Source organism: Anas platyrhynchos, chromosome 4, assembly GCF_047663525.1.
Source record: "Anas platyrhynchos isolate ZD024472 breed Pekin duck chromosome 4, IASCAAS_PekinDuck_T2T, whole genome shotgun sequence".
Taxonomy (NCBI): domain Eukaryota; kingdom Metazoa; phylum Chordata; class Aves; order Anseriformes; family Anatidae; genus Anas; species Anas platyrhynchos.
In genome coordinates this window covers 44,022,456-44,047,880 of record NC_092590.1, presented here as the reverse complement: position 1 = coordinate 44,047,880, position 25,425 = coordinate 44,022,456, and the positions used below count along the sequence as shown (strand labels likewise).

The window sequence follows — 25,425 nt, the reverse complement described above, 5'->3', positions numbered from 1 at the left end:
AGGCTATGTAGTTCCCTTTATTTATTTATTTATTTATTTATTTTTAAACAATGCTGGTGGCTTACCCTGGTATGCTCTGTTATATGCTTTTCTGTTTGACCATAGCTATATTGGTACAAAACTTTATATGTGTAGTTTTAACATGGCACAGGATGCCACTGCTTAATTGTAACATGGTTTGTACTAATTTCCAAAATATTATTCTAGTTACAAACTCTGTATTTTTTCAGTATTTCTTTTTAGATTTAGGAGTGTGTTAATCCAGAACAGTCTCAGTGATACCATATGGAGAGGCAAAAAAAGCATGTGTCTTCCAGTTGTGTTACCTTCCTCATAAAGGCTGGACTCGCTGGGTTTACGGTGAGGAGGCTTACACTTGGTGAGCTGCAGAAAAGATTTTTAGTGGCTACATTCTAAAACACAGCCCACCATTCTGCAGACATTCATGTTCTGCTCCTACATGTATGGCCTTGCATGGCTTCCAAGAGAAATGTTTCGTAAAATACAAGACTTAACTTAAACTTGGCTGTATATGCAAAGGAAAACCCATCAGAGGAAAACAGAAATACTGCCTCAAATCCAAGGAGCTTGAGACAGTAAGGTTTTTATCATTCCTCTGAAGAAACTAGAGTGCATTCATGTTTAAGGTTTTCTCAAAAGCCGGCTCTGAACTTTCTTGGAAAGAATTCAGAAAGGTGGGACAAGCACCTTTCTGAATTTTCAGTGATTCCTTGCTCCTTTGCAGTGGGTGAACCTCTTAAAAACAAGCAAAACTCATATTCATCCAGTAGGGGTGCATAAGTCCGTATAGTAAATACCAAGTAGCAATAGCTGAGCTCCCAAGGGGCCTGCCAACCACTGAGTGAAAAACCACTCATCTAATCCCTTAGGGGGTTTGTGGGGTTTATACCATAGCATAGCACAGCAGCGGGCACGTGCTGCTTAAATACTAGAGATCAACAGTCTCTGATCTTTGACTCCCTTGGCTGCATTGAGAAGTAGCACTTGAGGTAGGTTTTTGGAATCTCAGGGGAGAAAGCTGATGGGTGACAGGAGTGTCATCCTGAGGACTGGTGGGCAGAGCACCAGCTGGTGAGATCTGCGATGTCGCACGGGTGATCACGGCACCATGGACGGGAAAGGCTAAGGCCCTGAGCCTTGCAAATAGGAGTGATAGCAGTGGAGGTACTTGTGGTTAGACTGCTGATGGGCACAGGTAGTCCCTTAGGTGTCTTCACAGGGCTGGACACCAAGTTCAGCATGAGAGAACAGAGAAAAAAAAAATACATATATATGTGTATTATATAGCTTTTATTTTTTTAAGTGTTAGTGTAGATGAAAACAAGGAGAATTGAAGTCCTAGTTCCCGCTTAAAAATCTGAAGATTTCCCGGCTGTTCTATGAAAAGCAGTATAATTATCTTATTTTCATGGTGAAAAAATATCTCGAGGCAGGGAAATGCTTTTTTTGTGCTCTCCAACTTTTAGGATGTGCAGAAATAGGCGCCCTTCCATTAGGGGTAGGTGGGTGGGGGAGATGGCGGGATAACGGGCTGGCTCCGCACGGATGAGTAACGAGCGGATTCCTCTGCTGAGCCGAGGTGCGATGCCTTGGCAGCGGCTCCTCGCCGTGGGGGCTGCGTTCATTTGTATTTGCCTACTCTGGGGCTTGCTTTCCCCACATCGCGTTGTCGGCTCCGTGCCGGGTGGCGCTCGGCGCAGGGGGAGCTTCCCTCCCTCAGCGGGCGCTGAGGGGGGCACAGGTGCGCGGCGGGCGGGTGCTGCCGCTTTCAGGTCCCCTGGCTGCCCGCTAGCAGATGCAGGGCGCTGCTGGCTCTTCGCGGCGGTCCCAAGCAGCCGAGTCGGGGCTGGCGGGGCGCTTCTCCTCCTGCAACTCACGGCGCCTCCGTGCCCGCAGCGGGGAGCGCGGGGCACAGGGGCAGCGACTCGGGGCGCCGCGGGTCGGCTGCTGCGGAGCCGGGCCCAGCCGAGCCGAGCCGAGCCGAGGCGGCTCCCCCGGGGCAGGGGCGCTGAGGCGAGGCCCGCCAAGAGTTAACGGCCGCTCCCCCGGGGCCGGGGCCGGGGCCGGGGCCGCCTCCCCCCGGCGGCGGTGCGCGGCGCTGGCTTCCCCCTTCCCTCCCTCGCCTTCCCGTTTTGGCAGGGGATTAAAGCAGCTCCCCCCTGTGGCAGCAGTGACCCAGAAACGAGTTTGATGCGCGGAGTCCTCCCTCCGTACCCAGTACAAACGTCAGTCAGAGGGAGCCTCTGTGTGTGTGTGTGTGTGTGTGCGCGGTGTGCCCGGCTCTGTGTGTGTGTGTGTGTGTGTGTGTGTGCGTGTGCCCGGGCGGCGCGGGAGCCGCTCTCCGCGCCCGCTGCCGGCGCCGCGCCGAACTCATGAGGCGGCCCCGAGCCCTCCGCGCAGGGGGAGCCCGGCCGCGCCGCGCCAGCCGCCCTCAGCGCCGCCGCCCCGCCGCCGCCGCCGCCAGCAGGTAACCGTGCCCGCCGCCCCGCGCCAGCCGGGGGAGCCGCCGGCTCAGCCATCTTTGATGGCTTTTTCCTCGCCGCTCCGCAGGCGGCGGGAGAGCAGCTCGGTGCCGAAGGTCGCTGCCTAGTGGAAATAAGCGAGTACGTCATTAACATGGCGCCAAGAGCCGCGCGGCTCGGCGCGGCGCGGCGCGGCGCGGGGCGAGGGGAGGGAGGCGGCCGAGCGGCGGCTCCGCTATCCCACCACCAACTTGTGCCGGGCCGGGGCGCTGCGAGCCGGGAGGGGGCGGCTGGAGGGGGGCTGCCGGGCCGCCGGCCGCGGGGCGGGCAGCGCTGCGGGGGCGCCGGGGGAAGCCTCGGGGCGCCGGCGTGCGCGGCCCCCCGCGGGCGGCGGGGAGCGCCCGAGCCGCTCTGCGGGCGGATGGCAGCGGCGCCCGGCGAGGGGCGGGGGAGCCGCCGGCAGCGCCTGGCAGCGCGGCGCCCGCGCGTCCCGCAGCAGCGAGCGCGGGGGCCCGAGGCGGCTGCGGCTCGGCGCCGGGGCTGCCCCCCGGCCGCGCTGCTGGGCTGCGCTCGGGCGAAGCGAGGGAAAGCGCCTCGGGAGCGCGGAAACCGCTCGGGGGGGAAACGCAGCGCCAGCCGCCCGGCGGGGCGCAGGTGGCAGGTGGCCGCACGCCTGCGGGTCCCAGCCCCGCCGGGGCAGCGGGCAGCAGGTGCAGGCGCCGGGCACACACCCACGTGCGCGGGATGCCGGGGGCGGCTCGGCCACCCCGGGCGGGTCCCGCCGGGCAGCAGCGGGCAGCGGCGGGCAGCGCACCAACTTGGCGGGGCAGCCCCGGCGCTTGCTCCCCTCGCCCCGAGGAGACAAAGCCGCGCCTTGCCCGCGCAGGGGATGCTCGCGGGGCTCTCCCTTTTTTAAAATTATTTATTTATTTATTTACTTATTTTTTATTTCCCTGCCCCTCGGCGCCCGCCAGTTCGCTGCCGCTCCGTCGCGGGGCTGTCGTTATTTCGGGGAGGGAGGGCGGAGGCGCGGCGTGTTTGTTTGTTTGCACCGCCTGCTGGCTGCCTCCCTGTGACAAGAGGTGATACACAGTTTCCAGAACTGTCTGGGAGTGGGAGGAGAGACGGGCACGGAGAGGGAGCCCGAGCCGCCGCCGCCGCCGTGCCGCCGTCCCGGCCCCCCCCCCCCCTCCTCCTGCCGCGGGGAGGCGGGGAAGGCGCCTCGGCCGCGCTCGGCAGCGCCGGGGCTGCGGGGGAGAGGGCGCGGGGCCGGGGGCACCAAGTTTGATTTGCAGCCGGCGCCCAGCCGATTGGTGGCGGCCGGCGGCGGGGAGGAGCGGCGGAGGGAGCCGGCGGCGGCAGGAGGAGGAGGGGGGGGGCCGGGCCGGGCCGTCGCGAATGGGAGCGGGCGGCGGGGGCGGGGCCGCTGCCCCGGCGGGAGGCGGAGCCCGGGGCCGCCGCCGCCTCTCCCCGCTGGAGCCGGCGGTGGCGCGAGGAGCGCGGGGCGCGGCCGTTAACGGCCGGCGCGCGGCCCGGGCTGAGGCGGCCCCCGGGCAGCTGCGCCCCGCGGCGGGCCCGCGGGCTGAGCGGGTTGACCTGGCGGCCGGCGCCGTCCTCAGCCCCGGCTGCCTGCGAGCGCCCGCTGGCCGGGCTGCCCCTCCGGCGGCTGCCGGCATGCGGGAGGGCACCGCGCCGCTCAGCATCGCGTTCCGGGGACATGTGAATCGTACCGCGGCAGTCCCGTTTGCTGCTCCTCACAGGAAGGTTGTACCGCGATGGGGAATAATCGCCTTTGGAAGCGGGCGCTGTCTGCCGAGGGAAGCAGAGGCTGCCCACGCTTGCAAAGCTGAAGCCTTCCTCCGAGTTACGCCAAAATACGCTTGTTATGCTTCTATTTCGAGAGGTTTCTCACACTCAGCGGGATATTGTTGAAACAGCGAGGGTTGTACGTTTTAGTGGTAGGATTTTCCCTCTGGCTGCAGATACCATTCACTCCTGTGTTCGAGCTCTGTGTAATACATATGTTTAAAATAAAATAATAATAATAAACCCCCCTTTCCCCTCACAGCTGCAGATTTCCCTTCTAGCTTCTCTGGTTTCATTCCCAATTCACAGAATAAAAAAACCTTGCAGTGTTTCCTCTAATGCTTTCTCCCTGTGGTTAGCCCTGCTTCTTGGCGCTGCTGTTTTCAGCTGGAGTTGTCCAAGCTGCCAGCTTTCTCTAGGTGGAAAAGACAAACTGGTGGGTGGGGGGTGGGTTGCATTCATTCACAGAGCCTGCTTCTCAAGGCTTCCAGTAGTCACATTCACCAGCAAAGTTTGGGAATAAGCTGCCCCTGGCCACGTCTTGAGGTGACGTTATGAACTGGCTTTGCACAGGTGCCTAAATGAGCACGTGCATCCTAGAAACATGTGGCGCCAACACATCCACCTTGTGCTTCTGCCTTTCCTTGATACATTTTGAATAGGTGTGCTGAAATTAGTAGAAATAGACCTTGTGGAGAACACTCTTGGCCTTAAAATGTAGTTCTCTTGTTTTGCAAGGCTTGAGGCTTCGTCTCCAAATCTAACATCTGTGGCTTTTTGTGCCATGGCCTGTGCTACATAGTGCAGGAGTATTTCATGTAAGTTAGGAACACGAACTCTTCTTTGTGACTACAAACTGTTGCTATCAAAGCTTTTATTGGTGCTGAAAAGGAGTTAAGAAGTTGTAGGTGGAGTTCAATAGTGTATCTTATTTTTGGTGTAGCTCTGTTTTTTTCTTCTAGGCATAGATGAAAAAGTTTTTTCTCTCCCTGTCTCATGTGTCAGTCGATGAAGACTGAGGTGTTTCCATAAACCAGCTATTTAGGAGAGAACTGTAGCAGAAACCTAGTGTCTTCATCTACTGTTCATATGATTAAGGCCATGTTATGCTTCCCTGTGTACAATAACCGTTCTGAAACGAACTCTTGTGTACTGGAGGTAATTAGTGTCATTGCAGTTCGTGGGTTACTTGCAGGAGAAGCCAGTTTTTCAGTTTGTCTTCGGGGTGTACATCTGTCATAATTCTGCTTTCTTCCCATTCTGTCTCTGCAGCTGTTCAGTGTAGTTTATTATAGTGACACCCATTAACATGGCTACAGTTAATTGTCTGTCAGAGTTTGAATTATGAACTCTTTCTACCCGGACGTTTATACAGCCCTTAAAGATACTCTGGTAAGAATTGTGCTGAATAACATCTTTGACCTGCATCAGGAGATTTTTTCAAACATAGTTATATTAAAAAGTCTGATTCTGTTTCATTACTGGCATGACAAAGACTTTGACATGCTTCACATCTTTGTCTTTGACCATATATCTACTGGAGGTCAAACTGAGGGACAGAAGTCTGTGGTGTCCATGCCTGCTCAGTAAAAACATAAAAAGTTCTGTGGTGTCTTGCATGCAAGTGTGTGTGTGTGTATGTATATATATGCAGTACATGGGTGTATATACGTGTGGATGTGCATCTGCAATTTTATATGGGATAATGTCTGGATTTTTCGCAGGAAGCTAGGGAAAAGGATTCAGATTTTGTTTGTATGTGTGCAATCCCCATACTTCAGTAGTGGTGGAAAAATGGAAAGATTTTGGTATTGTCATCCAGTGTAACTTCTGTTGCTTGTTGGTTCTTTTAAATCAATCTCTGGCTGAGGTAGGAAATGAGGAGTGCGTGCTGGTAACGCATTGCTGCACTGGGTCATGCCGCTGACTCTAACCCGCTGCACTCCCAGCCATGGCTGGGAGGTGGGCAGAAGTGCCTGTCCGCCTGGTTATTTGTGTAGAGTTAGATGTTTGTGGCTCACCTCCACAGGGGTATGTAAATCCAAATGTTACTTTGTGGGCTGGTATTGATTTTGGATTATCATCTACTCATTTCATTTGTGCAGCATTTTACAGGCATCTTGAAAATGGTTTATTGCTCTCTCTGAAATACAGTAGCCAGAGGAAGCATTTCAGGCATTGTAATCTTGTCTTAAACATGAGCTGAGTAGCAATTTCACCTCTAAGTCCAGAGTTAGCTTTGTATGCTCAAAGTGTTCACCCAGTCAATGGGTAAAGCCCAGAGCTCGGCTCTCTGAGCTAGTGTGATGAACAAGGACGGAAAAAGCCACTGGTGCCACGTCTCTGGGGAGCATCGTGCCTTCAGCTGCCGGGGCGGTGCAGCAGAGCCCGTTGCAAGCTGTGCCGGCCTCACCAGTGCAGCCCTGCTGTGCCGGCTCATCTAGGGGTGCTCAGTGTCTAAAAAGTCACAGCTTCTGCCTCATCTGCATCATTTATTGCTGTGGTGTGATGGTGTGAAGCGCTCTTAGATGCTCTGTTCCCCCTCGGAGATGTAGTAACACAGACAGCAGAATCGCAGCTGTTTCTGTAAAACTGCGTTTGAAGGCTGGCATTTGCCAGAGTCCACTTCCCCCCCAGTAAATGGATAAATGGTACAGCAGAGTTCTCAGTAGAAATAACTGCTAGCGCGCTGGGTGTTGCTCTGCTCAATTGCTCGGTCTCTGGAAGGATGGTTTTAAAGGGAACAAACTATAATCTTGCCAGGAGGTGAAACTGAAACATTACACAAAAAGTTAGTAAGGCTCTCAGCTGTATTAGAACTGGCCTCTTAGGCAGATCCAAACTTTGTGCGAGCGCTGTCACGAGCTGTGCCAGGAGCGCTCCCTCGTGCCTCTGTTAGAAGAAGAGGTAGAATCAGAGCAAAAATACTCACCTGAGGGCTCCATCTGAGGGCTTCTCTGTTATTTGGAATGGCAATGAGCCTCTGCTTATTTAAATGAAACAACTCTGCTCATCCCACTGGAATCGCCGGGTTACTGGGAATTTATGTGTGACTGAAAAGTTGGAGACTGTGTGGTTTGGGTGGTGCAGCAGCCTGCGTCAGGGCAGGGCTGCTGAGCTGCACTGCAGCTTACTCTGCAGGTGGACTCTGCGTGGGCACGTGCCCTGTTGGTGCTGGTGTGGGGGTTTGGGAGAAGCAGCGATGGACGTGTTAGTGATGGAAGATGCAGCGCTCAGAGGTGCTGCGTGGCTGGCTGCTGCTCGCCTCAGAGAAGCGTTCATTTTGAGAAGGGGCTTGAGAAGCAGTTCTGCGGCATGTGTGGATGGAGTGGATGTTTGGTGGAAACTCCTGGGCTAAACAGAAGTTACGCAGTTGCCTTCAATTTGGGGGAATTGAGCTCAGTAGCCTGGGTGGTCCCTTCCTGTCCTGCAAGTGTCACAGGCTGCGTTGCATAGTTTTTATTGGAATGAGTCTAAGGCTTGGCTTAAATGGTTCACCCTTTTTGTGTGATCCTGCTCACAATGTGAATTCTCTCCACTTGCACACATAACGATCATAGCCAGTTTGTGCCGTTAAACCCAGTGTGCTACAGTCGGCCCCGAGGAGTTGCCTTTACTTCTGACCTGTTGGAGGTGGCTGACCTGCTTCTGTTTCAGATTATGTTTTATTGAGATCAGAGGTGAATCAGATGCACTATATTTGCACCTGAGTATATTAAGTGTATGTCAGAATATAGGCAGGTGAAAAACACCAGCAGGTTCATGACTGTCAGGGGTGAGAATTTCAAAGAGAAGTAGCACACAAGTCCCAGATTAGGAAAGGAAAGGGAATTAAATTGGCAGTTTACTGAAAAGTTTGTCAGATTTCCCATTCTGCCTTTTCCAGTATAAAAAGATCTTGGTTTTAGTTACAGATGTCCTATGAAGAATAAGTTACTATAGCTCTTCTTTTCAAGGTTAGAAAAAAGTTGCTTGAATTCCCAGTAACTTCTCAACACGCTGGCAGAAGCTGTGTGTGTGTGGTTGAACAGGGAAGGTCTGCACCTAGCCGCCACCGTCAGTAATCCGTGTTTATTTTTAATGCAGTCCTCGTGTGACTTGGAGGTCACTGCTAACTAACAGAAACCAGTGGCCTTTGGGGCAGAGGCACTGTGGTACCCTTACGAGTGTCAGCATTTCGGGCTGTGTGGCTTTAATTTGTATGGGCTGTTCCAGTGTTACCTTTGTAACATACAGTCTGAACTTAAGGTGTGAACATCTGGTGGGTGTTGTTGAAAAGGAATGGTTTAAAATTAGTTTAGAAGTCAAAAAAGCTGCTTATCACTTGTAGTAACAAAACTTTTAAGGGGTTAGGTTTACGAGGTTTGATGCTTGCTCCAAGCAGCCAAGTGCCACTTGGCGATTTATCTCCCTGTAAACTCAGGTTCAAAGGGAATAGGAATATGAGATCTCTGCATCACAACTCCTGGTTTGTGTGCATCTGTAAAAGAATGTCACATAAGCTCCACTGGATTGTGTAGTTCCGTTAGTGTTATTTTTGAAGGGACAGTCTTTTTGGTGTGGCCAACTTCAGCAACCTGACTAGAGCGGACAGGTAAGTTAACTGCGGTAGCTGATGTTCTGTACTTCGGGGAAGTAGCTGCGCTTCTGGCTTCCCTTGCTTCCTGGAGCTGCTGGAGGCTGACTAGCTGAGCTTCAAATGGCAGGGGTTGATACCATTCTTTCCTTTAAACAACAATAAAAAAAAGAAGTGTTTTATTATTTTATTTATTTTTTTTTAAGATACGTGGTGCAAAAGAGAGGCTTCTGGCCTTTATGGATTTGCAGAAGTATGGTTAGGAGAAGGTGGACTCAAAATACACTTGTCTGAAAAGATGCAGAGGGGCAGAATTTCAAATTTCCTTGTTCATCTCAAGCTTACGAGTGTGTCTCAGTGTATATAAGCGATGTAATCTTGCTTTAGGGTGTGTAATACTTTTCAGACCATGTGGGAATGAACCAAGAAGTGAGGATTTTGACCAGGAATATACAAGCTGTGTTTCTGAAATAACTTCATTTTTCTTTGTTTTCTTCCATATTGTCTTTAGTTTGTTTTTAGGAGGTATTTCCACACTGAGTGAGTGTGCTCTTCAGTACTGAACAAAGCAAATACTAATATTCATTTTGGTTATGGGAAAAGTAATGTGAACTACTGGAAAAAGTACCTTAAGGAACAGGTATTTACCCCCGGGTTTTGGACTTATAACAGCTACCGGTCTGTTTTTCAGTTCTGTCTTAGCCTGTTTTGGATATGAAGGTTTTTTCTTTTTTCTTTTTTCTTTTTTTTCTTTTGTTTCATTTTGTCTTTTATAAGTGACCACATGAAACTGGAAAAGTCTCTGGAACTAGCACACTTACATGTATACCAGAACTGTATTCAGGTGATTTTGATGGTCTGGGCTGGTGGTGTGTGTGTGTTTAATTGGCAACGTTTCTGTCTGTCATGCACAGAAAGACCTAGTCCATGTCAAATCTGTTCTCGTAGAGAGAATTCTTTCTGCATTGGGAGAGGTGGCCTTTTCTGATTCCCTATTCTCCAGCATCAGAAATTATATCTGATCTTCCATGAAATGACAACAGCAGGTCTTTGTGAAATGAACCATTCAGTGTACCTTTAGCGAGCAAAGTTTGCGGCCCAAAACTGGTACATGTGTCAATGGCAGCCGTAGTAAATCCTACTCTGGAAAGACAGCGTGTGTGAGAGACGTCCTCCCTCCTCCAGTTTGCGTGGATGTCAGAAAGGAGGGAATCTTGCAATACTCGGGCTCTTAAAACACACTAGAGTTCGCTGGAAGTGAAAAACAGTCTCAGGTTCAGTTGCTTATGCTCTCCTTTGAGACAGAAAGTTCATTTTATCATCTCCAGGATGCTTATTTTTACATGGATTGCTTTTTGAAGAGAGGATTTTCATTTTTGGAAATAGAGTCAGAATTTGATTAGGCTTTTCTTCTTATTACTTTGGGAATTACTCTTAAAAGTTGAAAGCGTTCTTGTCAAGTTTACTACTGTGAGTCATGTTCTCATTGAACATAGTAGAAGCAGTTAACAGCTTACTGAAGGGGTCAATGAAAAGAATTTTGCTGAAAGGTTTCTGGGAGATCCCAGCTCACACGAAAAAGAGGAGGCTAGATTTTCTGCACCCATCTAGAAGCAAAGGTATTTTGGCACTTGATTTCAAGTCTGCACCCTGAAGGCACGTAGTAGGGCTTTGCTGCTAGCAGAACACCCAGGCCTTATTGATAGCATGATTGATAAGTAGTGAGCAAAGACTGGGGGTGTTTGATGTGCTATCCAGAGTCCTTGTCACTTTAACTTAGAGTGGATGTGCCTTTTTGCACTTGTCTTGTCATGGTTTTTCTGCTCTTCAACTCACACTTTTTTTTTCAGTAAGTTTTTATGTATAAATGCTGACGAGCTATTTACAGCTACCTTATTTTTTCCTGCATTTAGTTTCATTCCACAAAGAATACATGCAGAAATAGCAGCACCCTGTGAATAGCCAATAAAAAGATAAGGGACTTTTTGCCTTTACATCACTGGTTCGTGTGCAGTTGAACTCAGTATTGCTAGAATTCATCAGCACTGGCAGCTTGGAGGAGCTTCTGTGTAATCAAGTGTTGGTCTGATTCCTGAAAAGCAGTTAAGTGTTTAGGCAGGCCAGTGGAAATGTGCCTGCAGAAGAAGTAACTGTCTTACATTAAAGGTGCTGCCTTCTAGGGCATAGATGATGCATGTCTAGTTAATCTGGGAAAGCTTGGCTTGCTACTGCTGATGTTTCTTTTTTTTTATGCAAATGGAAGACTTTAATCTTTGATTTTGTAAATCTGGCACTTTACACGGGAATAAAATTGTTCCAAAAGCATATTAGCCAAAGTAAATATTTACCGAAGCAGTAAAAATGTTATTGTGTTGCAAATCTAATGTCAGAATGGGTAGAGTAGTTAAGCTCATTTACTGCAGATATTTAGTGATTGTAAGACTTCTGAGAACAAAATATGCTTTTGTCTTAAGGTGAAAGTGTCGGTGGGGTTTTCATGACACCCTCCAGTTTTGTTCACCTGTTTGTATGATAACTGCCTAATTAAGCAGCCTTGAGGTACTCACTGTTCGTATTTCAGATGCTGTTTAAAGTTGTTTGTTTTCCTTTGTGTGCTGTAAATCCTGGAGTGCCATCAGAAACACAACTTGATGACTGTGTATTATTATCTTGGGTTAAGTGCTGTCTCATTGCTTTGCAGGCTGCCTGCTGTTTCCCGTGGAGATCATGAAACGACGTCGGCTTCCTAGCAGCAGTGAGGATTCTGACGACAATGGCAGTAAGTGCTCCTTTGTTGTAGAGTGCAGTAGGTTATGAGTTTGAAAACACATTTTAATGCAGTGTTTTATGTGATAGAGGCACTTTGCGAATTGGTTGGACTGGTGGAAATGTGTATCTGAAGAACCAGTTTTGAATTCTGTTGTTGTAAGCACAGGTGGATGGTAGGTTCAGGATCCCCCCTCCACTGTATTGACTGTACAGAGTTAATTAATAAGATAAAACAGGAGAAGTTGGTCTTCTTTTTCTCTCTTTACATCTTCAGTTGCAAGCAGCATAATTCATCAATAGAAGGACAGAACTTGGAGACATCTGCTAATGTTGTCCTCAGCTCAGTATTTTATACAAGTTTGTGTGAGGATTTTAAATTTTGCGCTGGTGTTCTCAGACCCTTCTATGTAATGGAAAGGTATAGTGCTTCAGACTTCAGCAGAAATGATTGTAGATGTGTAAAAGCTGTTTTTTCTTTTTGATTTTTTTTATTTGAAGATTATTTTACTTGAATTGAGAAATAACTTTGAACAATTTGAATCGAGTGCAACACCGATTCGTATACACATTTTCAACTGTTTCTGTAGTGACGTAACTAACACGGAGCTTTGTGTGATCTCTCCTGTGTTTGGGTTCCAGGGATTGATAAACTTTAATGTAAAAAAAAAAAAAAGTTGGGGGGGGGGGGGAAAGAAGAGATAAAATGGCAGATTGGGGAATATACCATGATGTTTTATCTAACCAAACAAGCAAGTTAATTGTAATTGACAACAGAGCAGCCTAGTCAGTTGTCAGAGATATTTTCAGCTTTAATCTGACCAATGTAGTTGCGCATCTTCAAATTCTGAAGTCTCTTGTGAGACTTCGGTCTGAAATGTTACAGGAGATGACTGGGGAGATCTTCTAGGTACTTTTGAAGGATTTGCTAAAGGAACATAGCCCTGCACTGTGGCCCTGCACAGGTGACTACTTCACCTGTATGCATTTCTGAGGAGCATCTGTGCTGCGTGGGAGTCTGCTCAGGTGGCTCTTAGAGTCAGATCTGCACCCTAAGCTAACCTTAGGCAAACCTTAGCTGAAATGAAGGAGCGGTAAAAGGATTGGCAGAGGTGAAAACTAGCAAGCTGATTAGGAGTTCATCCAAAGAAGGATTGAATAAAAACTATCAAAGATGTGTAGGATTTGGCCTGGATTTGGAGAACTGCCTGCAGTTGGGAGATTTGGGGGGGAAAAAGAGAAAACAACACACAGAAGAGCAAAAACCTACCGTGTTTTTTCTTGGTTAGACTATTTACTTGGGGTGATAAGAATTTAAATTGGTGTATTTCCTCAAAGGGGAAGTGTACTCCAAAACAAAGCTGTGTTTCTACTTGTGAAATAGACAAGTAGCAGCAAATATGATGTTATTCATTAGAATTTTGTGCTACCATTTTCTCATGCCCTCTCTAACAGGTTTTTGTAATAGTGTCTTATTTTGCTAATAATAGTTATTTTCACTCTCCTTTTTTTTTTTCTTTTTTCTCTTTGATCCCTTCGTGTGCCTTGTGTTTCAGGCTTTACCAAATACAATATGAAGCAGATAATCTTGGAGTTGAAATTCTGAAATAAATATAGTTGACTGATCTGTTACTGATTATAATACTTGTTTGTAATATCATTTGATATGTGACTGTCTGGAATAGAGCTGTTGACACATAGAGAGTTATGTTTTCTAAAAACCTTTATTTTCATCTGTTCCGTAGTTCAAGATCTAAGAAAATGAGATAAGAAAAAAAAATACTTGGCCTTTTATGATATCTCTAATTTAAAGCCTCATAAATATGAATAACTTTCTGTTGAATAAATTGCATGGCAAAAGTCAGTGACATTTTAAAAGTGTTTTCAAGTATTGTTTGAAACATATACCACTTCCCTTTCATTACACCTTTTTTTTTTTTCTTGTCCTGATTCTGTTGTTTGCCCTTTTACTGTGAAATTGGTGGGCAAATTCAGATACAGGTTCCTGCATATATATTCATTCTGTTCCTACGTACATATTGATAAAGGTAAAAGTTAGCAATCAGAAGAAATGTTATCAGAAGATAATACTGTAGAGTCAGCTTCTCCAAGGCTTTTTGGCTTTTACACTTCCATGAGAACAATTTCTCACATGCAGGCCCTTTCCTTCCACTTCTCCTGTTTTAGGCTCTTGTCTTATAGGTTTTACTTTCATTTTATCTTTTCTTGTCTTCAGTGGAATTACTGGTTAATCTGACTATGTTAATTTCTGTGTAGAGATCTATTGCTACTCTGTCAGTAGTATCTCTAATTCACTGTACTGATGCTAGTGCAATGGAAGGTAAGCAAATTTTGTTGCCTAAAAAAAAAATCAAAGGCAAAAATTTATCTGAATTTTTGGGCTCCTTTTTTGAAGCCATAACTTTCCTGCTAGCTATTTTTCTTTCTCAGAGATTGCAGAGAAAGAAAACAGTTAAATAGACTATTCAGAGCACTTCAAACAGCCGCCTTCAAATTGAAAAGTTGCAACTTTAATCAACATTTAGTTGGAGTCCTGTTGCCAGACATCTGCTTCCCTTCAGTCAGTAGCACCTCTTGACCCTCCAGTTTGCTTCTTTCGTTCCTGTCACACTGAACTCGATTGACTTTTGGCTTAAAGTTCAGCACTGCTCTCCCTCATCTTGCAAGGTAAGGATTGGGACCTCCAGCAGTTGGATTTCTTCAGTTCTGAAGTTGAGTTTTCACACTGTGCCCTAGTAGACTGTGTGATCAGGCGTCTTGGATTCATCATGAGCATCACAGGTTATGTGTTGTTGGAGTAGCCTGAATGATAATGCTTGTTTGGGGTAAACTAGTGCCACCTGGAAGATGCTTTGACATGCAGAAATACACATTTTATTTTGTTGAACTCAGGAACCTGAATATTTATAAGGCAATAGTAACTATACTACTAATAATGGAATTTATCTACAAAAGAAAGTAAACATACAGAGCTCTTTTTCCACTACGTCACTGTACTGAATGAGGTTCCTTGTGCCTACAAGAAAACAAACTTCAACCTGCAGGCACTAAAAATGTATTATACTGAAGATTTAAGCATATCTGAAGTTTTTCAGAGGAAGAAAAAATGCTCTATTTTTGTCATATGAAAGAAGGGTGAATGGTTAGTATTTAGGAGTGAAATAAGTCAAACCGGAGGGAAGCTTAACCAACATGGTTACGGTCCTGGAGCATTTTCTTACGTAAGGTATTTCAGTGTGGATAGGTTTATGTTATTTACAGCATTCTAAAAGCCTTGCAGCTTAAAGACAGCACCCTTGCTTTTCTCATCACTTCTTTTTTGTCCTCTGACTTGATTCTTTCCAATGCAAAATGCAGTCTCCAAGTCCTCCAACGTGTTTAGCTTATGTCCTTCAACCTAACTACTGCAAATCATTGAGCTGTGTCCCCTTAAAATCAGACTTCTACATCTACATTTAGACCTGAGACCAAAATAGCACAACTGGAGCAGTGAGCAAAAGTGTCAGTTAAAGTTGTGCACCTCAGTTCTGCAGTCAGGCCCTGGATATCTCAGTGTGTTCTCCGAGATTTCGTTTTCTGAAATTATAGGTCACTTTTGAACATTTTATCCATGAAATATAATTGAACAAAAAATGGCTGCAGGCATAGTTCTGGATTTTGAACTTTTGTCTAAATACAGAGGAATGGGATTGGGAGGGGCTTGGTGAAGGTTTTAAGATTATTGGCAGCTCAAAATAGTCCTTTTTTTTTTTCTTTTTTGACTACAGACAGCTTGCTAGTTTCTATCCCTTTCCAGATAATGTATTACAGCAACTATAATAGACGTTAATATTAGCCAGGCCCATCATAAAAGCCTGATGATGTACACATCTTCTTCAAAACCTGTATTAAGTAAATTAGTAATGTTTACCTCAAACTCAATTATGTCCTTATTATCTGCGTGGCTGGTCAGGGCTTTGATATTTTTAAAGTAATTTCTGTTGCTTTGTATTTTAGTTTGCTTCTCCATTTCAAAAGCTCCTCCTCTTTATGGTTCCAGGTCTTATTCTAATTAAGTGTTAGATACTGAAACTGTTTTGTTTTCCCTTCTTAGTGTTCAACCTGACATTTTAGCCTCATTTGTCTGCAAATCCTCAAATGTGGTTTGTGCTGAATAATCCATTTTGCTTTGTTTCCTGGAGTGATCAAGTTGTCCAGCGTTGTAGTTTCCATTTATAATTTCAGGGCATCCCTTCTGCACAGACTGCTGGGACACTTGGATGGATCACATTTGAGATGAGATTTGAAATTCAGACAGTTGAATTACAGGGAGCTTGGGTGAAATCCAGGCCCACCTTGATGTCAGTGGGAGTTTGGTTCCTCTTTTCCATGAGCAAGGAATTCAGCATGATTTTTTCTTGCTTTGCTTGCTCCCGCTCTGCCTTTTGTTTTTATTCTTGGAGGGTTTATCAATTCATCATACTTCTAAATGCAGAGTGTCTGAAAGAAAAACTGAAGAGGCTTTCAGATGAAAAATATTTCTAGGCTTGACAACATTTCACATGACTTCTAAGAAATGAAAGATTTAATACTTACAGATAGCCGAAGTTTTGTAATGTAGATGGCCCCCTAGTCTATCTTTGCTAAACAAATGTTACTTTAAGTGTAAGCATCTTGCCAATATCCATTGCTTTGACTGAATGACAGAGATCTTAGAAAGGGCTTTTCATCCCACTGGACTCCCGTTGTGTTTGAGATGGATCCCCAAGTGCCATGCAGGGGTTGCTGAGTACATAACCTTAGCTGTGTACGTAATTTTTACCGCAGAATTGTGGTCACTGCTGGCTTGAAAGGTGGCAATTACTTAGCAGAGCATGAAATGCTGTGCAGCACTTCACGAAAAGAAAGTAAACACAACATCCCTTGTTTTTCAGTTGAACGGGTTGTGGATGAGGAGGGTGTTTAAGGAACGGCTGTAACGTAGTGGTAGTGCTCGGATTTGGACAGAGCAGCAAGTTCAGTGGTCACTGCTGTGCTTTTGAGAAAGGGCTGTGACGTTTGGAGTGGTGACAAATGGTCACAACCTGTGTCTTAGTTAAAGGCTAGGCTCGCTGTGGCAGGGTGATTTTTGGTGAAGTTACACTTCTGGGCACTCCTTCAGAGCAATTTGGAAGACTTAGCTGTGCTTATAGGCCATTGCAGATGGGGAAGGGGCATCACATAATCATCACTTTTGGAGAAGCGTCTTTCTGTACAGGACTGCTAATTCAGAGTATACCCAACTCCACCTGATTCGTTAGGTGTAACAACATAATGGCATCAGCCTATGAACACGACCTTAGGAGATGCTGAAATAGACCATGATAATCCGTAGTAAAACCTGAGATAAAACTTCATATATACATGTAGTTAGGGTAAAACAGCACTGTAACAGGAATCATCAAACCGGAGTGTTGCGTTACGGAGTTAGAGTGGCACTTTGCCTTGTGTTTTTAAAAAGAAAGATGGAGTCTAGAAATTCCTGACTGATAGAAGTGTGAGGTGTGTCTCTGTGTGGTCCTGTCTGTGTTCTTGGAGATTATAAAACTCAAATGAGAAGAAACTGCTGAGAAGAGCAACGATGGGAGGAACATGTGTTGAACTGCTGGGGCAGGATGCTGCAAAGGCTGTTCGTCGTATGTGTCAAGTGAGCAGTGCTGCTGTAAAGCACGGCAGAGATCGTATGGATCCATGCATAGGTCAGCAGCTGCAGTTGGGTGGTTGTCAAATAACGCTAATTTTTGAGTAGCGTCAGGATTGATGAGATAAAAGACAGGTGCTCTTTCTGGTTTGATCCAAATTAGATTATTGCGTAATAGTACGCTACTGTATAGAGATAAGGAAGATAGATGGGCAAATCCTCCAGCAAGAGAAACATGAGAAAAAGACATAGGCTGCATGAAATGTTGTGGGCTGTGTTCCCATACGTTTTTCTTTCTTGATGATGAGGCCCCAAGACTTCTGCACAGACAGCACTTTTTATATGTAATATACAGGAAAACTGCCATCAGTCTGTTTCTGTTTTCTTTGTGCTAGAACGTGGGTCTGGACACGTGGAGTTATGTCTAAGTGACATGAATCCTTACTTTAAAGAGCTGTGAGCCAGGCTTTAAACGGGGAGACTCCAAGCATCTCTATTTTCTCTTCGGGCTGCAGATCTGTCTGACAGCGTTGGCAGCAGCACCTAGTTTGTCTCTGAGCTGAGGAAGAGAAGAGTATAGGCATCTGGAAATGCCAGCGTTAAGCAGAAGAGACAGCCAGACATATATCCACGTCAGAGATGTTTTGCTCTGTTGTGCTGCCTGGTGTAATGGTGTAGCGGGAGTGTGTTTACAGTGGGAAAAGCTTTCAGACGCCCACTGATCCAAGGCTTTGAAGTGTGCAGAGGCTGTAGCAGCAGGTAATTCTCCGGGGACGCAGCCGGGTGCCTTGCAGGTGGCTTTACAACAGCCTTGTGCATGATACATAATAGCTGAGCCTTTTCTGCTCGTGCTGAGAAGTGTATTAGCTGTGGGGTAGAATTCCCTGAGGGCTAGAATTGTTTTATTGGTCCCAAGGAGTTTTCTTTTTTGATGGGCCTTTTTGGAATCAAAACATGTTTTTGACAGATCATTTAACATATTGATACAGTTAGAATTGATTTTTTGTTTTGTTTTGTTTCCCTTCTGGGAAGTGTGCGCTCTTCAGAAGTACTGAAATAGAATTCATACCCCTTGATTGCTTTCTTTTATGATCATAGGGTGTGTGTGTTCTATAAACCCTGTAGTGGTATTATAAAAACACAGGTTTTATAGTGTAAGGTGTATATGTAATACCCTTGGTGAATAGAAAGTTTTCCTGGTTGTGGCTTAAAAGTGTTCTTTGCAGCAGTGGGACTGTGTTGGAGCTTTGCCTCTCTTGCTGTGAATTGTATCTCATTAGTCATTTGTGTTTTTATATTTGTAATTTTTTTTGTCTTCAAGTGAATAAAAGTGAAGGCAAAACTGAGCAGCACTTAGGAGTATGATTCTCATCTCTTTGCTCTCAGTGATGAAAACCTTTAAAAAGGGATATGAGCATGTAGGCCATCCAGAACGATCTTAACTGAAAGAACCAGGATGGTCTTGGTGTGGAGCAATGACACTAGCTAGGTTACTGTGTTCATCCTTACCTTTCGGAACCATGTAAAAGGATAGGCACTTACTAAGGCACCTGTTGTGTTTAGTTTCTAATGCTGATAGCATTGCACATTCTAGATGTGTTTATTTAGCTCTGTGCTTTGGAGTTTAACATTTTTCATATTCAGTGTTACTCACACAGCTTTTGGTGGTGTGGGCTCTCTAACAACTCATTTATCTTCCACCTGCTGTAGGACTCATTTTTCCCATGAGGTTTAATGTTACCTTACAAGGTTTTACATCTTCAGAATCCAGGGATTCAGACTTCGGTTATTTTATTAAAACTAGGTTTAACTCTGTCTTGAGCCTTAGCATTTTTTCTAGTCTTGATGATCCTAATTTAGTTTTAGACTACAACTAGTGTGCAGGAAACTGTTGAATTGTTGAACTGCTTACTGGAAGGAGTAATCTTGTTGAAAAGCGTCTGGAATCTTTCTAAAATACTCTGTTAGGTTCATGTGCTTTTACAGTACAGAATAACTATTTTGAACCCTGTGTTTTGACCATAGCAGATTCTTCTTTCCACATAATCCAGGAGTGGTTCGTATTTCATATACTTAGACACAAAAATCAGATCATTAATCACTGAAGTAGCTGCAATTGCCTGTTAACTTTTCCTTTCAGTGAGGTCCCTCTTCTGGATTAAGTATCAAAATATGGACAGAATGCTTAAAAGACAAATCACATCCTTCATTTTACTCCTGCTCTTTTTTTTGATGTACTCAGTTGGTCCGTTGCTTATTAATGAAAGCAGCTTTGGGTAGCTCAGTGACATGGTCTTGGCACAGTGGAAAGCAGTGATATTTTGCCATTAAGTTTAATGTAAGAAGAGTTGAAGCTCCTCTTTTTAGTTTTCATAAGCAGTTAAATTTAATACTGTTATGGGCTGGGTATTTTTACAATAATTTGTCTGGCTCCATTAATTTCTTCCACTTTTGTGTTTAAGTGGTGGTGGTTTGAATATGTGAATGCATGCCATGTAGCTGGGTTCTGTTTGTTCAGTGAGTAAATGTTTTCCCTACTGAAGTGAAGCCTGTGCCGAAGGTCACCTGTTAGCTACACTGCGTATCTCAGCCAGTAGCAAAATCTCAGTCCCATGAGAAGTTTTTTCCACCTTTTCCTCATAGTATTATGTACAGTCAGTTTACATTGCTTAGAAAAGTACAACAGTCTCTTTAGTAATGTACTAAAATACCATGTGTTCTGTGCATTCACCAGTTTTATGTTAAGGAAACAGTTGTTACAGACCTATGTAAAAAACACTTCTTCCCTTACTCGGTGTAGGAAGTTAATTGACATGGAAAAAATACTCATTATAATATATCCTGAGGAAGGCTGGCTGCACTTGTGTTGTCCCTTACATATGGAAATTTTACATAGTGTGCTTTCACATAGCCCTTAAAAAAAAAAAAAAAAAGGCAATTTAAAATGAAAAACCAGGAAATTCAGAAGTGGTTAAAATTTGCCCCTTCATGTTGCATTAGGTGGTTGATTAATTTGGTGGCCTAAAGAAATACACATTTAAGGCTCTGTTCTGATGTGTGGCATCTGCAGACAGCCCAGGGAGGAAGTGGAGATGGAAGATATAGAAGCATAGAAGCATAGAATATCCTGAGTTGGAAGGGACCCTTAAGGTTCATCAAGTCCAACTCTTGACACCGCACAGGTCTACCCAAAAGTTCAGACCATGTGACTAAGTGCACAGTCCAATCTCTTCTTAAATTCAGTCAGGCTCGGTGCAGTGACCACTTCCCTGGGGAGCCCATTCCAGTGTGCAACCACCCTCTCTGTGAAGAACCCCCTCCTTATGTCAAGCCTAAATTTCCCCTGCCTCAGCTTAACCCCGTTGCCGTGGGTCCTGTCGCTGGTGTTAATGAACAGTTATGAATAAGCACACTAGCTTTATTTTAAACATCAACATACGGAGTTCTTCCTGTGCTGACAGGAGACAAGAAGGTGGACATACCAAGAATCTCTTAAGTCCTGCATATAATTAAGAATGATTAACGTGTATATGACTTACTGGAAGATGGAAGGATTTTCCTGTTCCACAAAAGGCTGCAGTGGTGTTCAGTGGTTCAGCTGTTTTTTTGGGTGCGGAGCATCTCTATGGCTCTGCTTGAGAAACCACAAGCACATGTCAAAGAGGTGCATTCTGCAGCTTGAGGCTCTGCTGCGGCTCCAGGAGACAGCTGCTGAGGATACAAAGTCGAGATGCAAGGATTATTTTACTTCTCACCTTTGCAGCTTCTGTATGCCATGAAAGATGCCTGGAAATCCACCTCAGTACCTGCATGGTGGGGAACAAAACAAAACAAAGGCAGAAAAGGCTTGTTTACTTGCCTTCAGTTTATTGTATGTTGTCACCAGAGCTGAATTAAAGCACACAGGTAAAGACCCAGAAGCACCTCCTACTGCTCTTGCTCTAATTTTGCCAGATGCGTACATTGCTTGGGAACAGCTGTACCAAAGCTTCCAGAGTCACCAGCTGTGCTCCCACAAATTGAGAACAAGGCAACGCTTTGCCAATGCTGCCTGTCACTCTTAATCTGTAGCTCATATGCATTGGGCTTTCTCTCCCAAGCTCAACAGTAAGTTTGCAAACAGTCAGATCCACAATGGAATTACCAGTTTCGAAGTGTATGACTCGCTGGTACAGGGGTCTAACTAGCAGAATACCTCGGTGACAGACAGTTATTGCTAAAATCAGATTTTAGTCTTGCAGATGGAGAAAAGCATCAGAACCCACAAAAACAGAATGCTAACCTGTGTGGTGTAATCTGTGCTAATTAGTATGTGGTGTATGTCCTCTGCTGAGTCTGGTGGTGGAAGGAATCACATATGTGTGAATGCGAAAAGGTTAATAATTAAATTGTTGTATTACAGGAAGAATCTGTGGTTTTCAGTTGTGAATTTTTGCTGTATCTCTCTGACACATTTTGATTGATTTCACTTAGTCTTCCTGATCTTGCTAAGTTTAGGTACAGGCTGATAGGATCCTCAGAAGCAGGGATTTATGGATTTATGCTACTGCTCATGGTTTTCTGTAGTTTTCTCCAGAACATCATAATGGAATGGTAATTAAAGGATCTTAGAAATTCTTAGGAATTTGTTTTTCCACACAGGTTAGTAAATGGTAGTCGGCTACTCCTCTCTCTCTCTCTCTCTCTCTCTCTCTTTCTCTATCTCTCTCTTTATGGAAATTGAAAATCAGAATTGTCAAACAGAGGAGCTTAGGCGAAACACCCATGACTCATAAAAAAAAAACAACTTTCAAATCAATTTTCGTGTTAAAACACTGAAATTTACTTGAAATATTCTTTTTTTTTTTTTTTTTTTTTTTTTCTTAATACATTCTAACCCCAGAAGATAAATTATTTAGCAGTTTGCTGTGTACCTTGCTCCAGGTTTTTTGTGCATGTTCTGTGCAATGTCTGTTGTTCGTTGCTCTGTTCCGGAGTGGTTTGCAATGGGGCAGATTCCTTAATGTTTTACCAACTGAGAAGACTAAAGCAATGTAATGAATTCTGAAGATGACTTAGTGGTGTCTTCCAAATGAAAGTCTTGGATAGCTCCTTTACTTTGAAACTTATTTTTGTGTTTTTAATGGAGAACATAGACCATCCTGTGCAGTGTATTTTTGAAGAGCTCTTGCTAATCCCCAAGGGGTTTCAGCTAGGTGATGTGAGATGTTTCTCTTATAGACTACACTGCTTACTCCTAACATCTGTGTGCACAGGCAGTGAAGAGATGAGTGGTGTAGGCAGGCTTTTGTATTGGTTCTGTTTTATTTCTCTGCAATTAATACCCAGAATTGCAAAGTCTGTGTTCAGCCTTCAGAGGTTGCCATGTAGTTCCCTAGCTTCCCCATCATAATAGATATCGGTACATCTTTCATCTCTCCACCAGAGAAGGATTTATTGGCAGTTTTGTTTGTTTGTTTGTTTTTGTTACTGCTGTGTGGCTGACAGTGGAAAATACCTGCCATACCTGTAAATCCTATTGAATTAGAATGAGTTGATTTGCACAGGCATAGTGTGCTTGGTGTCAAAGCGCTACCTCATCTGCGGAGTGTAGTTTCCTCCTTTCTCTTTTTCCTTTCCTCCTGTTAAAATATTTGTGAAAGCTGGCAGAGGCTCTGTCACAAAGTTTCAAGGCAAAAAGGTGTAATTTGTTCAGAACATAATGAGTAATTGTGCAGACAAAAATCATACAACCACACTGAAATTTCCTTAGGAAGAGAGATGGTAGCTTGTTTTGGTGGTTGTACTGATTTGGTATGGCAGGTTGCTCGATTTTGAAAAAGCTTGCTCTAGTTAGAACTGTGTAACCAGTGCAGGTATTTAGGACGGCAGTACATGAAGTTCAAATTTTACATTTTAGGCTATCAACAGACAACCTGGTCAGCTATTAATCTGCAGAAAGTGGATTATTGGTGCTCAGGGGGAAGGATGTTAGGAGATAGTTTTGTTCAAATGCTCAGTGGAAGGCGGTTGGTGCAGCACAGCCAGTCCGTACCTCAGCAGAGAATTATAAACGAAACAGAAAAATTATCACAGTAGCTGAAGACTGAGCAGCCTCTATTTTCTAGTTCGTTTTGAAAGTCTTTTCCAGGTTTGTCAGACAAGGCCATCTCTGGCTTACCCTACTCATGCAATCTTACTTAAGTCAGTAGGCCTACTTGGGTGTGCTGAGGGAGGCAAGGCTTTTGTAGGGAACTGGCAGCAGCGTCCGCAACTGATCATTTCTGTATTCTAGGTCTGTCCACCTGGTCCCAGCATTCCAGATCTCGACGTCGGAGGACTTCGTGTTCTAGGCATGAAGATCGAAAACCTTCTGAGGTATTTCTGGAATTTGATTTGCATTCTGTTGCATCTATCAAATGCCAAACATGTACGTGTTCTGGTAATGGATCCATTTCTCCTGAAGTGCATTTTCTTTCCTTTTCGCTCTGTTTTAGCTGGCACCTAGTGTCCCCTCCTCTGCCTTTTTATTTTTGGCCAGGAGATCACAGAGTTCAGCTGTTGACACAGCCACTGCCAGCACCAGTTTCTGTCACTGAATTTTGGCATAGTCTGACATCCATCCAACATAGCTGTGCAGTCTTTCTTGTAATATTTTGGGAATCAGAATTTATTTGTAGCTTGTCTTGCAAACAGTGAAAATTTATCTTAGGTGCATTTATTTCATACTAGATATTGGGTCTTGGTCTGTGATCTTTGTTAATGTGCCTGTCAAATGAGGAATCGGCTTTCTGACAGTTCTGTCTTCCGTAGTGCTTTGAGGAAATCATATAAAGGGAGATGTAAATGGCTTTGAACTTTCTAGGATGGATCAACTATTAGTATAACACATAAATGAGATCCAGTTCTTTGGAAGTATTCATGCTGAATCTCCATACCTTCAGGCAGGTATTATACTGCCAACTCTGAAAAGCCTGCAAAGAAAGCATAAGATTCAGGAGGTAGAATTTCTTGAGTCAGCTTACTTGCCTGATAAATGTACTTCTGATGCATTAGCGAGTGGTGGATGCTGAGAAAAACTGTGCTTTGTTAATCTCCCTGATGACAGTGTATTGAAGTCACAGAGAAGAGTTTTCACAGGAAGACTCCCATTCATTGCTCAGTGTGTTAGAACTACACCTAGTACTGTTGGCTTTCAATCGTTTTCTTTTCTGGTTGTTGGCTGTTAAAGGCTTTTTATTTTTTTTTAGGTGAGTGTGCAGAGCTCTAGTGAATTATTCTTGTTGAAAGTAGGCTTGCTTTCCTTAGCTCTTTTTTTACATCCCCTATAAATAAACTTAGATGCAGTTTTGAGAACTACTTCATGAAAGACTATCAAGAAAGAAACTACAGATCTTGCTGTCGTTTTTTTTTTTTTGTTATGTACTTCAGTTTTCTCCTCTCCCCTTCCTTGCATTTGTTGTCAATGTCTTTCCAGTTTTGTGCTGTTCTTCTCTTGCTTTTTCAGCCTGGATGGGTTTTTGTATACTTTCTTCATATACTTTTTCGTATATGTTAGCTCTGTTTCACAGGCATTTAGCCCTCTCCCTCCCTCGATTTGCATTGCCTCTGCTGCTTGCCACAGCACACTCCTCTGACGCTAAGCTAAGCGTGCTGGTGGAAAAGTGTCACTTGCTAAACTCCCTGGGTGAAATCCTGGTCTCACTGAAGTTGGTGGCAAAATTCCCATTGACTTTAGTCTGGCCAGGATTTCACCCCTTAGCTTTGAAGTGCTCTGCGCTTCTGAGAGCCAGCACTTCTGTAAGCTCTGCTTTGCTCCAGGCAGTCTGATTGCATCAGAAATTAGAGCAGAAAGAATGGTGTTACAGGGCCACTGCCCTGGGAAGGAGTTTCTTGGCTGTCAAGTACCATGTTAGCTCTCCTATGAGAGATCTTTGTGACAAGTTTATCTGAGTGCCTGAGTTACTTTGCCTCTCAGATTGAGCAAGTTTTGCATCCCATTTTATATTCTTAGTCTTGTTTTCATTTGACGTTTGATTGCTTTAATTCAAATAACTTAGAAGTGCAGGATCCTCTGGCCAGCTGTGCTTGTTAGTTTTGTGAGACAATTTACTTTGTAGATTATTTTTCATTTC

The 25,425-nt window shown here is 44.8% G+C and overlaps 1 protein-coding gene across 14 annotated transcripts in view; it reads left to right on the top strand.

Moving 5' to 3' along the window:
• The window catches only part of JADE1 (jade family PHD finger 1), a 107,428-nt gene that overhangs the window by 60,301 nt on the left and 21,702 nt on the right, over nt 1-25,425 (top strand). For 3 of the 14 annotated variants that reach the window (XM_038179065.2, XM_038179059.2, XM_072037428.1), the window contains exons 2-3: nt 11,567-11,644; nt 23,586-23,668. In XM_038179065.2, coding sequence (XP_038034993.1) covers nt 11,639-11,644; nt 23,586-23,668 — 89 coding nt within the window. In that variant the 5' untranslated portion in view covers nt 11,567-11,638. Of the gene's footprint in view, nt 1-2,112; nt 2,489-2,566; nt 2,625-4,046; nt 4,248-5,696; nt 9,506-11,566; nt 11,645-23,585; nt 23,669-25,425 lie in introns of those variants that run through there. The other 11 variants (XM_038179057.2, XM_038179064.2, XM_038179058.2 and 8 more) reach the window with 11 other exon arrangements.